Below are 12,049 nucleotides of genomic sequence, written 5' to 3'. Positions count from 1 at the left end.
CATAGTGGACTGCAGTAGAGACAGACAGCTCTATCATAGTGGACTGCAGTAGAGACAGACAGCTCTATCATAGTGGACTGCAGTAGAGACAGACAGCTCTATCATAGTGGACTGCAGTAGAGACAGACAGCTCTATCATAGTGGACTGCAATAGAGACAGACAGCTCTATCATAGTGGACTGCAATAGAGACAGACAGCTCCATCATAGTGGACTGCGTGAACTCTCAATGTTGATTGAATGATCATGGTGCTTTGAGTCTGTCAGTATCCATAGCAACGGCTTCACTTGGGCTGCTCAATGACGAGACCTGAGAGAGAGCTGTTAGCTATTTTCTGTCACTCTAAACTCTAAACGTGATTATTTTCTGTGAAACAATCTCTCCTGTTTTATAGTTGATGAAGTATGAGCACTTCTGACACCATGTTATGATCTTATTTAGATATGAATGTACTGAGCACGAGCTCAGCTTAAACATTTTAGTGATTCATGTAGTGATTCATTTAGTGATTCATTTAGTGATTCATTAGTGATACCCGAGCCCTGCCCGTGCCCTAGTTATTGATGAAAAACCTGTATAATGTCGGGCCGCCGGGCTCGGGTCGGGTAGCAGAGCTCTACTACACACGGTATGGGCTCAGAACGTGATGTGTGTTAAGATACAGCATCTGGATCTCTGCTATTAGTCTGAAGGTGGTAACAACTTCCCCCTCCCCCTTCCCCTTCTTCCCCTCCCTCCCTCCTCTTCCCCTCCCTCCCTCCCTCCTCTCCTCTCCTCTCCTCCTCCCCTCTTCCCCTCCCTCCCTCCTCTTCCCCTCCCTCCCTCCCTCCCTCCCTCCCTCCCTCCTCTCCTCTCCTCCCCTCTTCCCCTCCCTCCCTCCCTCCTCTCCTCTCCTCTCCTCTCCTCTCCTCTCCTCTCCTCTCCTCTCCTCTCCTCTCCTCTCCTCTCTTCTCTTCTCTTCTCTTCTCTTCTCTTCTCTTCTCTTCTCTTCTCTTCTCTTCTCTTCTCTTCTCTTCTCTTGTCTTGTCTTGTCTTGTCTTGTCTTGTCTTGTCTTGTCTTGTCTTGTCTTGTCTTGTCTTGTCTTGTCTTGTCTTCTCTTCTCTTCTCCTGTCTTCTCTTCTCCTCCCTCCCTCCATCCCTACCTCCCCCTCTTCTCCTCTCCTCTCCCTTCCTCCCTCCTCCTTCTCTCCCTCCCTCTCCTCCTTCTCTCCCCTCCTTTCCTCCCTCCCTCCTTCTCTCCCCTCCTTCCCTCCCTCCTTCTCTCCCCTCCTTCCCTCCCTCCCTCCCTCCTCCCATCCCTCCTTCCCCCTCCCTCTTTCAGTGATTCTGAAGGTGGTAGCGACCCTGTTGAAGAACTCCAGCCCCAGTACTGAGCTGACGGAGGTCAGGAGACTGTTCCTGTCTGACATGATCAAACTGTTCAGCAACAGCCGAGAGAACAGACGGTGAACACACACATACACACACACACACACACACACACACACACACACACACACACACACACACACACACACACACACACACACACACACACACACACACACACACACACACACACACACACACACACACACACACACACACACACACACACCCTACGAATAAAATATAATGAATAGTTTAAGATGTTACCTATATATTTGTCCATCTCTAGGTGTCAGTCTGGGTTACATCAACCCGAAGAACACTATTGATCATAGTATTAACATGATTGATTATTAACTACGTATTGTCTATCTTCTAGGTGTCTGTTACAGTGTTCAGTATGGCAGGACTGGATGTTCAGTCTGGGCTACATCAACCCTAAGAGCCCAGAGGAGCAGAAGATAACCGAGATGGTCTATAACATCTTCAGGATCCTGCTCTACCACGCCATCAAGTACGAGTGGGGAGGATGGAGGGTCTGGGTGGATACGCTGTCCATCGCTCACTCCAAGGTAACGCACACACTGTGTACAGTGGAGAGTGGCAGGTGTCAATCAAACATCGCCAACACAAGACACACCCTTTTCCGATATGACATTAAGAGTTTATATACAGGTAAATAAGAAGATGCAGTGGCTTGCGAAAGTATTCACCCCCCTTTGGTATTTTTCCTATTTTGTTGCCTTACAACCTGGAATTAAAATTGATTTTTTTTTGTGGGGGGGGGGGGGGGCATGTGTCATTTGATTTACACATGCCTACCACTTTGAAGATGCTAAATATTTTTTGGGGTGAAACAAACAAGAAATAAGACCAAAAAAAAACAGAAAACTTGAGCGTGCGTAACTATTCACCCCCACAAAGACAATACTTTGTAGAGCCACCTTTTGCAGCAATTACAGCTGCAAGTCTCTTGGGGTATGTCTCTATAAGCTTGGCACATCTAGCCACTGGGATTTTTGCCCATTCTTCATGGCAAAACTGCTCCAGCTCCTTCAAGTTGGATGGAGTCATACCATAGATTCTCAATTAGATTGAGGTCTGGGCTTTGACTAGGCCATTCCAAGACATTTAAATGTTTCCCCTTAAACCACTCGAGTGTTGCTTTAGCAGTGTGCTTAGGGTCATTGTCCTGCTGGAAGGTGAACCTCTGTCCCAGTCTCAAATCTCTGGAAGACTGAAACAGGTTCCATCATTCCTTAAATTCTGACCAGTTTCCCAATCCCTGCCGATGAAAAACATCCCCACAGCATGATGCTGCCACCACCATGCTTCACTGTGGGGATGGTGTTCTCGGGGTGATGAGAGGTGTTGGGTTTGCGCCAGACATAGCGTTTTTCTTGATGGCCAAAAAGCTACATTTTAGTCTCATCTGACCAGAGTACCTTCTTTTTCTGGCCACTCTTCCGTAAAGCCAAGCTCTGTGGAGTGTACGGCTTATAGTGGTCCTATGGACAGATACTCCAATCTCCGCTGTGGAATTTTGCAGCTCCTTCGGGGTTATCTTTGGTCTCTTTGATGCCTCTCTGATTAATGTCCTCCTTGCCTGGTCCGTGAGTTTTGGTGGGCGGCCCTCTCTTGGCAGGTTTGTTGTGGTGCCATATTCCCACGTCCCACCGGAAGCAGAATTTCAATTTAATTTGAAACTCTTTTCCACCTTCTCCTCCCTCCTTAATCATCCAACCTCCCCTCCTCCCTCTCTGCAGACGACTTTGTCAACCACTTTGAAAAGAAGATTGATGACATCCGCCGTTCATTCACTCAGCCTATTGAGTCCACTGGTCTCACTCACACTGAAATACCCCTATGCCTTGACCTCATTCTCCCCTCTCTCTCCAGATGACATCCTGCGACTAGTGATGTCTGGCAGCCTGACAACCTGCCAACTCAACCCCATCCCCTCCTCCCTTCTCCAGATTATCTCTGGAGACCTTCTCCCATTCCTCACTTCCCTCATCAACTCATCCCTGACCACTGGCTGCATCCCCTCTGACTTCAAATTGGCAGAGTTGCTCCCCTCCTCAAGAAACCAACACTTGACTCATCTGACGTCAAAAACTACAGACCTGTATCCCTTCTTTCTTTTCTTTCCAAAACACTTGAGCGTGCCTTTTTCCATTTATTCAGATTACAACTTCTCACTTTTGGTTATTTGAAAATGAAACATCATAAAAAAGACTGTGGGAGTTATGTCACACATGCAGCTAACAAAAATATATTGAATTGTCTGCTCTATCCAAAATTATAACCAACTGATTGCAGAATTACCGCAAAAATGGAGGAGGCAAGTGGAAGGGGGAGAAGGTTAGGAACTTGTTTGTCGGCCCTGCATTAAAGACCAAAATTGGTTAAAATTTAATAAATTTAAAGACCAATAAATTGACAGCTGTACCATACACGTTGCAAAATAGCTGTGAAGAGATTTTTGATGTGCCGATCCCATGGCTCAGGGTTTATGAACTGATACACAAAACGACGCCGGATTCAAAACGTTTTCCATTTAAATTATTATACAAAATTATTGCAACCAATAGAATGTTATATATATATATATATATATATATATATATATATATATATATATATATATATATATATATATATATATATATACACAGTGGGGAGAACAAGTATTTGATACACTGCCGATTTTGCAGGTTTTCCTACTTACAAAGCATGTAGAGGTCTGTAATTTTTATCATAGGTACACTTCAACTGTGAGAGACGGAATCTAAAACAAAAATCCAGAAAATCACATTGTATGATTTTTAAGTAATTCATTTGCATTTTATTGCATGACATAAGTATTTGATACATCAGAAAAGCAGAACTTAATATTTGGTAAAGAAACCTTTGTTTGCAATTACAGAGATCATACGTTTCCTGTAGGTCTTGACCAGGTTTGCACACACTGCAGCAGGGATTTTGGCCCACTCCTCCATACAGACCTTCTCCAGATCCTTCAGGTTTCGGGGCTGTCGCTGGGAAATACAGACTTTCAGCTCCCTCCAAAGATTTTATTTTGGGTTCAGGTCTGGAGACTGGCTAGGCCACTCCAGGACCTTGAGATGCTTCTTACGGAGCCACTCCTTAGTTGCCCTGGCTGTGTGTTTCGGGTCGTTGTCATGCTGGAAGACCCAGCCACGACCCATCTTCAATGCTCTTACTGAGGGAAGGAGGTTGTTGGCCAAGATCTCGCAATACATGGCCCCATCCATCCTCCCCTCAATACGGTGCAGTCGACCTGTCCCCTTTGCAGAAAAGCATCCCCAAAGAATGATTTTCCACCTCCATGCTTCACGGTTGGGATGGTGTTCTTGGGGTTGTACTCATCCTTCTTCTTCCTCCAAACACGACGAGTGGAGTTTAGACCAAAAAGCTCTATTTTTGTCTCATCAGACCACATGACCTTCTCCTATTCCTCCTCTGGATCATCCAGATGGTCATTGGCAAACTTCAGACGGGCCTGGACATGCGCTGGCTTGAGAAGGGGGACCTTGCGTGCGCTGCAGGATTTTAATCCTTGACGGCGTAGTGTATTACTAATGGTTTTCTTTGAGACTGTGGTCCCAGCTCTCTTCAGGTCATTGACCAGGTCCTGCCGTGTAGTTCTGGGCTGATCCTTCACCTTCCTCATGATTATTGATGCCCCACGAGGTGAGATCTTGCATGGAGCCCCAGACCGAGGGTGATTGACCGTCATCTTGAACTTCTTCCATTTTCTAATAATTGCGCCAACAGTTGTTGCCTTCTCACCAAGCTGCTTGCCTATTGTCCTGTAGCCCATCCCAGCCTTGTGCAGGTCTACAATTTTATCCCTGATGTCCTTACACAGCTCTCTGGTCTTGGCCATTGTGGAGAGGTTGGAGTCAGTTTGATTGAGTGTGTGGACAGGTGTCTTTTATACAGGTAACGAGTTCAAACAGGTGCAGTTAATACAGGTAATGAGTGGAAAACAGGAGGGCTTCTTAAAGAAAAACTAACAGGTCTGTGAGAGCCGGAATTCTTACATTTACATTTACATTTTAGTCATTTAGCAGACGCTCTTATCCAGAGCGACTTACAGGAGCAATTAGGGTTAAGTGCCTTGCTCAAGGGCACATTTACGTCATTTAGCAGACGCTCTTATCCAGAGCGACTACAAGTTGGTGCATTCACCCTATAGCCAGTGGGATAACCACTTTACAATTATACTTTTTTTTGGGGGGGGGGGGGGGGGGGGGGGGGGGGTAGAAGGATTACTTTATCCTATCCCAGGTGTTCCTTAAAGAGGTGGGGTTTCAAATGTCTCCGGAAGGTGCTGAGTGACTCCGCTGTCCTGGCGTCATGAGGGAGCTTGTTCCACCATTGGGGTGCCAGAGCAGCGAACAGTTTTGACTGGGCTGAGCGGGAACTATGCTTCCGCAGAGGAAGGGGAGCCAGCAGGCCAGAGGTGGATGAACGCAATGCCCTCGTTTGGGTGTAGGGACTGATCAGAGCCTGAAGGTACGGAGGTGCCGTTCCCCTCACTGCTCCATAGGCAAGCACCATGGTCTTGTAACGGATGCGAGCTTCAACTGGAAGCCAGTGGAGTGTGCGGAGGAGGGGGGTGACGTGAGAGAACTTGGGAAGGTTGAACACCAGACGGGCTGCGGCATTCTGGATGAGTTGTAGGGGTTTAATGGCACAGGCAGGGAGCCCAGCCAACAGCCAGTTGCAGTAATCCAGACGGGAGATGACAAGTGCCTGGATTAGGACCTGTGCCGCTTCCTGTGTAAGGCAGGGTCGTACTCTCCGAATGTTGTAGAGCATGAACCTGCAGGATCGGGTCACCGCCTTGATGTTAGCGGAGAACGACAGGGTGTTGTCCAGGGTCACGCCAAGGCTCTTCGCACTCTGGGAGGAGGACACAACGGAGTTGTCAACCGTGATGGCGAGATCATGGAACGGGCAGTCCTTCCCCGGGAGGAAGAGCAGCTCCGTCTTGCCAGGGTTCAGCTTGAGGTGGTGATCCGTCATCCATACTGATATGTCGGCCAGACATGCAGAGATGCGATTCGCCACCTGGTTATCAGAAGGGGGAAAGGAGAAGATTAGTTGTGTATCGTCAGCGTAGCAATGATAGGAGAGGCCATGTGAGGATATGACAGAGCCAAGTGACTTGGTGTATAGGGAGAAAAGGAGAGGGCCTAGAACTGAGCCCTGGGGGACACCAGTGGTGAGAGCACGTGGTGCGGAGACAGCTTCTCGCCACGCCACTTGGTAGGAGCGACCGGTCAGGTAGGACGCAATCCAGGAGTGAGCCGCGCCGGAGATGCCCAGCTCGGAGAGGGTGGAGAGGAGGATCTGATGGTTCACTGTATCAAAGGCAGCAGACAGGTCTAGAAGGACAAGAGCAGAGGAGCTTACTGGTTGGTAGGTGATCAAATACTTATGTCATGCAATAAAATGCAAATTAATTACTTAAAAATCATACAATGTGATTTTCTGGATTTTTGTTTTAGATTCCATCTCTCACAGTTGAAGTGTACCTGTGATAAAAATTACAGACCTCTACATGCTTTGTAAGTAGGAAAACCTGCAAAATTCACGGTGTATCAAATACTTGTTCTCCCCACTGTGTGTGTGTGTATATATATATATATATATATATATATATATATATATATATATATATATGGGGGATACAACCATCTCAGCTCTGCAGATTTTGCTATGAAGAGACAGAATCATTAGATCATTTGTTTTGGTACTGTCCATATGTAGCTTGTTTTTGGTCGCAGGTTCAAGATTGGCTGAAGAACCACAACGTTTATTTAAAGCTATCAGCCAGGGCAACTATCTAATAACACTGCTGAGTGACTTGAAAAGCCATTGTCAGTCGATCAATATCATAATAGTACTTTTAGTAAAGGTGTTCATCTTTCATTTAGAATCTGTGGAAACTATGAGAATAGAAAGATTCAGAACTTTTGTGAAACATCACAGCACAGTTGACAAATATTAGGCAAGTAGAAATCAAGACTGGATGGTTTTTAGAGATAGATGGGAGGGGTTGAGGGTAGCTGAGGGATGGGACTAATAACAACTAATTGCAACAAAATAAGTTAATAAATAAAATAAATAAATTGAGGGTAGCTGAAGGGTGGGATAAAAAAATATATATATAATAATAAAGAGATAACTAATGTAATATGTATAGTATGTATAAGCTGGAAATAGAAGCCTACGTACTTTTGTCCATTAGTTTACTCCAATTAGGGGAGGTGCGGTACGGTTAGGGGACAATTAAAAAATATTTTAAAAAATATGAAAAATAATATATTGGAAACCCACAATCTATCTGCAGTGTTAAAGCTGATCTACCCCCTAAAAAAATAAAAAATAAAATATTTATAACTCCACGGTGTCCCCGTCCCAGAGTGCAAAGAACCTTGGCATGACCCTGGACAACAACACCCTGTCGTTCTCTGCAAACATCAAAGCACTGACCCGCTCCTGCAGGTTAATTCTCTACAACATCCGTAGAGTACGACCCTGCCTCACACAGGAAGTACATCCCTACCTCACACAGGAAGCGGCGCAGGTCCTAATCCAGGCACTTGTCATCTCCCGTCTGGACTTCTGCAACTTGGTTCCCCGCTTGTGCCATCAAACCCCTGGCAACTTATCCAGAACGCTGCAGCCCGCCTGGTGTTCAACCTTCCCAAGTTCTCTCACGTCACCCCGCTCCTCCGCACACTCCACTGGCTTCCTGTCGATGCTCACATCCACTACAAGACCATGGTGCTTACCTACGGAGCAGCAAGAGGAACTGCCCCTCCCTACCTTCAGGCTATGCTCAATACCCTACACCCCAGCCTGAGCACTCTGTTCTGCCACCTCTGGTCTCTTGGCCATCCCACCGCTACAGGAGGGCAGCTCCCGCTCAGCCCAGTCCAAGCTCTTCTCTGTCTTGGCACCCTGTTAAGTGAATTTTTTTAATCTCAATGGTTGAACTCAACTATTTCAGTGTCTCTGTGCGTCTCCCAAAAGGATCAAGAAACGGACAGAGTCCCAGTCTGCGTAGTCAGAGATGTTTATTCATTGAGAATTCTGCCATCACAATTTCAGAGTCCGTCTTTTATACTCACACGTCATACAAAAATCCCTCCCCTCCTTAGGCGGGCTGTTTTCCTCTGCTCTCCTAACCATCAGGTCACACACACATGTTCTTATCATAGGCTGCATTCCTTAAGTTATCGCCGTCCTCACAATATCCTCCACCATATTTCATACTCCTTAAAAAGCCTAACAGTTTCCCCTTTATCTTGGTTTCTCAGTTGTCTGTAGCCAGTTCTCCTGTCCTTTGTTGTCTGGTCTAACTCTTACTCACATTGCTAAATAGTAGCTCAATGTCATAGTCTTTACTGGTCCTACACTCACGCATCTTTCACACAGTTTCACGGTGTAATAATTAGTCATTAATAATTATTCTATCACACCCCAATGGTGGAACCAGCTTCCCCTTGAAGCTTGGACAGCAGAGTCCCTGCCCATCTTCCAAAAACATCTGAAACCCTACCTCCTCAAAGAGTATCTTAAATAATCCCCCAGAACCCCCCCCCCCCCCCCCCCCCACACACACACACACACACACTTTGCTGATAGCTACTTAATTGAGGCAAAATGAATTTACTATGACAGAATGTGGTTGTACCACCTAGCTTTCTTAAGTCGCTCTGGATAAGAGTGCATGCTAAATGACTAAAATGTAATTAAAGGAAGTAGAATTGTATTCAATAAAATGCAATGAAATTTAAATGGCTTATTCATTCTACACATCGCCATAGAAATGTTTATTTTGACATCATGTATGGTTCCAAACCATGTAGCATAATGTTGAAAGATTTGATTTTTTTAAACTTATTCTCCTAAAACAATTTGAAATACTTACAGGGGTCTGGGAAATAATATAATAATTCATAATTTCCTAAATGTTTTTAAATATCAGAAAAAATATACCTTTCCCAGAATGCATTAGATCAAACACTGCAGTATCGAAGGGAACAATTTGTTTGACATCGTTGAGTTATTATCAAAGTAATATTCGAAGTGGTATGTGTATTCTTTTTCATTAATAAGTGACATATCCTTTTTGATAAAAGATTTGACCAAGAATGAGACTTTCATGTTTCATGTCTCAGTTGAATTGCTTTCAATTCTACTTCCTTTAATTCAAATTCTGCTTCCTGTGAGGTTGTTCATTGTTTGAATTGAATTAAATTCAGAAATTCAGAATTTACCCCAGCCCTGGTGTGTGTGTGTGTGGTAACTGATCGATCATACATCTCTGGCTAAGATGTTATTGATTATTGGTTATTGATGATTAGTTATTGATTATTTGTTTTGTATTATTAGTTATTGATCATGTCTCTTTTATAGGTAACGTACGAGGCCCGTAAGGAGTAGCTGGCTAAAGATGTTATTGATTATTGGTTATTGATCATGTCTCTCCCTCTATAAGGTAACGTACGAGGCCCATAAGGAGTACCTGGCGAAGATGTATGAGGAGTACCAACGACAGGAGGAGGAGAACATCAAGAAGGGGAAGAAAGGTTCTGTCTCCACCATCTCCGGCCTCTCGGCCACGCCCACCCCCGTCGTCAACGGCAACCTGGAGATCCGCGAGCTGGATGACCACTCCCAGACGCAGACCCCCGAGAGCGAGGCCGAGTACGGAGAGGGAGGAGGAGGAGGGGATTCCAGGAACCTGCTCGCTGAGGGAGGGGTGGGGATGAAGGGACCCAACGGGGAGCAGGGGTCAGGGGTAAGGGTCGAAGTTCATGACCTCCTGGTGGATATCAAGGCGGAGAAGGTGGAGGCTACGGAGGTCAAACTAGACGACCTGGATCTGTCCCCAGAAGGGATGGTGGGAGGAGGAGGGATTGGAGGGATAGGAGGAGGGAGGATGGGGAACGGGCCCCTGGTGGAGGTGGACTCCCTGCTGGACAGCGCCTACTGTGCCGTGGTGCAGAAGCTGAATGGTAACCACAGTAACCTGGCGCCTAAAGATGACACGGTGGTCACGGCGGTGGGGCCTATCACCATGGAGGATGATGGGAACATGGGTCCGCTCATCACCCTCGCCGATGAGAAGGACAGCGTCCCAAGCAACAACGGATTCCTCTTCAGCAAGGTAGGGGTTAAAAATATATGTGTTTTTTTATAGGAATATTCCCATTATTTCCACTGGTAGTAACAGTCGTACATAGTGTCAAGAAAGTGATGCTTCTCTCTCTTTCTCTTTCATATCAATATGTTTTATTGGATTTGCTTTGACTAAAAAACGATCAAGGTCAGAACGCGTCAGCTTTTTAAATTAATAAGCACCATGCATTGTTGCAGTCTTTTTTTATTTTGGACTACATGCTTTATTGCATGGCTCTCCAACCCTGTTCCTAGAGAGCTACCCTCCTGTAGGTTTAAACTCCAACCCTGTTCCTGGAGAGCTACCCTCCTGTAGGTTTTAACTCCAACCCTGTTCCTGGAGAGATACCCTCCTGTAGGTTTAAACTCCAACCCTGTTCCTGGAGAGCTACCCTCCTGTAGGTTTTAACACCAACCCTAATCTAGCGCACCTGATTCTAATAATTAGCTGGTTGATAAGATTAATCAGGTTAGTAACACCTGGGGTTGGAGCGAAAATCTACAGGAGGGTGACTCTCCAGGAACTGGGTTGGGGTGAAAAACTAGAGGGGGTGGCTCTCCAGGAACTGGGTTGGGGTGAAAATCTACAGGAGGGTGGCTCTCCAGGAACAGGGTTGGAGTTAAAACCTACAGGAGGGTAGCTCTCCAGGAACAGGGTTGGAGTCTTTGAGAGACCTGCTTTATTGTCTTTTTATCTGATGTTTTCTAGGTTGATGAGAAGCTGCTTCCAGCGCTGGCCGCCACAGACCCTCTGGTCCTTCCCAGCCCAGATCAGCCCCTCTCCTCAGGCTCCGTCCCCGTCCACTCCTCCACCTGCCCCAGCGATGACCTGAGTCTTCTGGCCCACATGACCTCCTGCGGGGGCTCAGACCTGAGCCAAGCCCACGGGGGGCTCCCCGAAGACGGGCCCTTCAAGATCCAGAGCCCCCTGGCTGACATTAGCTCCATCGCCCAGAGAGAGAGCCAGGCAGCTGAGATCCAGGCCCAGGGCCACCCAGAGGGAGAGGCGGCTGGAGGTGACGCGGCTAGCACCACATCTGATACAGAAAGGTCTGATGATGGGAAGAAGATACCGACCACGGCTACTACTCAGGTGGGGGTGACATAAAATATCTTACCTGAAGTGTGTTAAACCAGGTGAGGTAACTCTGGTATTTCAGTTGCTGCTGTACTTATTAGGCCTGTCTTCAGTAACTGAGAGACTGATCTAAGCTAACATTTACACAGCTGGCTAACAACGGTAGCAAAATGTATCCCAAACAATCCTGATACCTTCAAACTAAAAAAAGCTAACTTAATTATAGTTGTTAGCTTAGCTTCTGTAGCTGTTTTATTTTCAATATTCAGGTTCTTCCAACTGTTGTTTTAAGCTCATGTATTGTTTCCTTCCACAGTTTTGAGGGAGGAGCTAAAGGAGCTATTTAGCTCAGCCATTAGCTTTTTTTGCTGTAG

The 12,049-nt window shown here is 46.1% G+C and overlaps 1 protein-coding gene across 1 annotated transcript in view; it reads left to right on the top strand.

Annotated features, from left to right (window-relative positions):
• LOC311115735 (neurobeachin-like) overlaps nucleotides 1–12,049 on the top strand; it is a gene marked incomplete at both ends in the record, with an annotated part of 55,656 nt that overhangs the window by 8,506 nt on the left and 35,101 nt on the right. The window contains 4 exons of the mRNA XM_084190884.1: nucleotides 1,323–1,446; nucleotides 1,749–1,941; nucleotides 9,915–10,586; nucleotides 11,307–11,690. Coding sequence (XP_084047010.1) covers nucleotides 1,323–1,446; nucleotides 1,749–1,941; nucleotides 9,915–10,586; nucleotides 11,307–11,690 — 1,373 coding nt within the window. The remainder of the gene's footprint in view (nucleotides 1–1,322; nucleotides 1,447–1,748; nucleotides 1,942–9,914; nucleotides 10,587–11,306; nucleotides 11,691–12,049) is intronic.

Source organism: Coregonus lavaretus (assembly GCF_964263955.1).
Source record: "Coregonus lavaretus genome assembly, contig: HAP1_SCAFFOLD_3958, whole genome shotgun sequence".
NCBI classification, from domain to species: Eukaryota; Metazoa; Chordata; class Actinopteri; order Salmoniformes; family Salmonidae; genus Coregonus; species Coregonus lavaretus.
The sequence above is the reverse complement of the archived record's forward strand: the minus strand, read 5'-3'. Positions and strand labels throughout refer to the sequence as shown.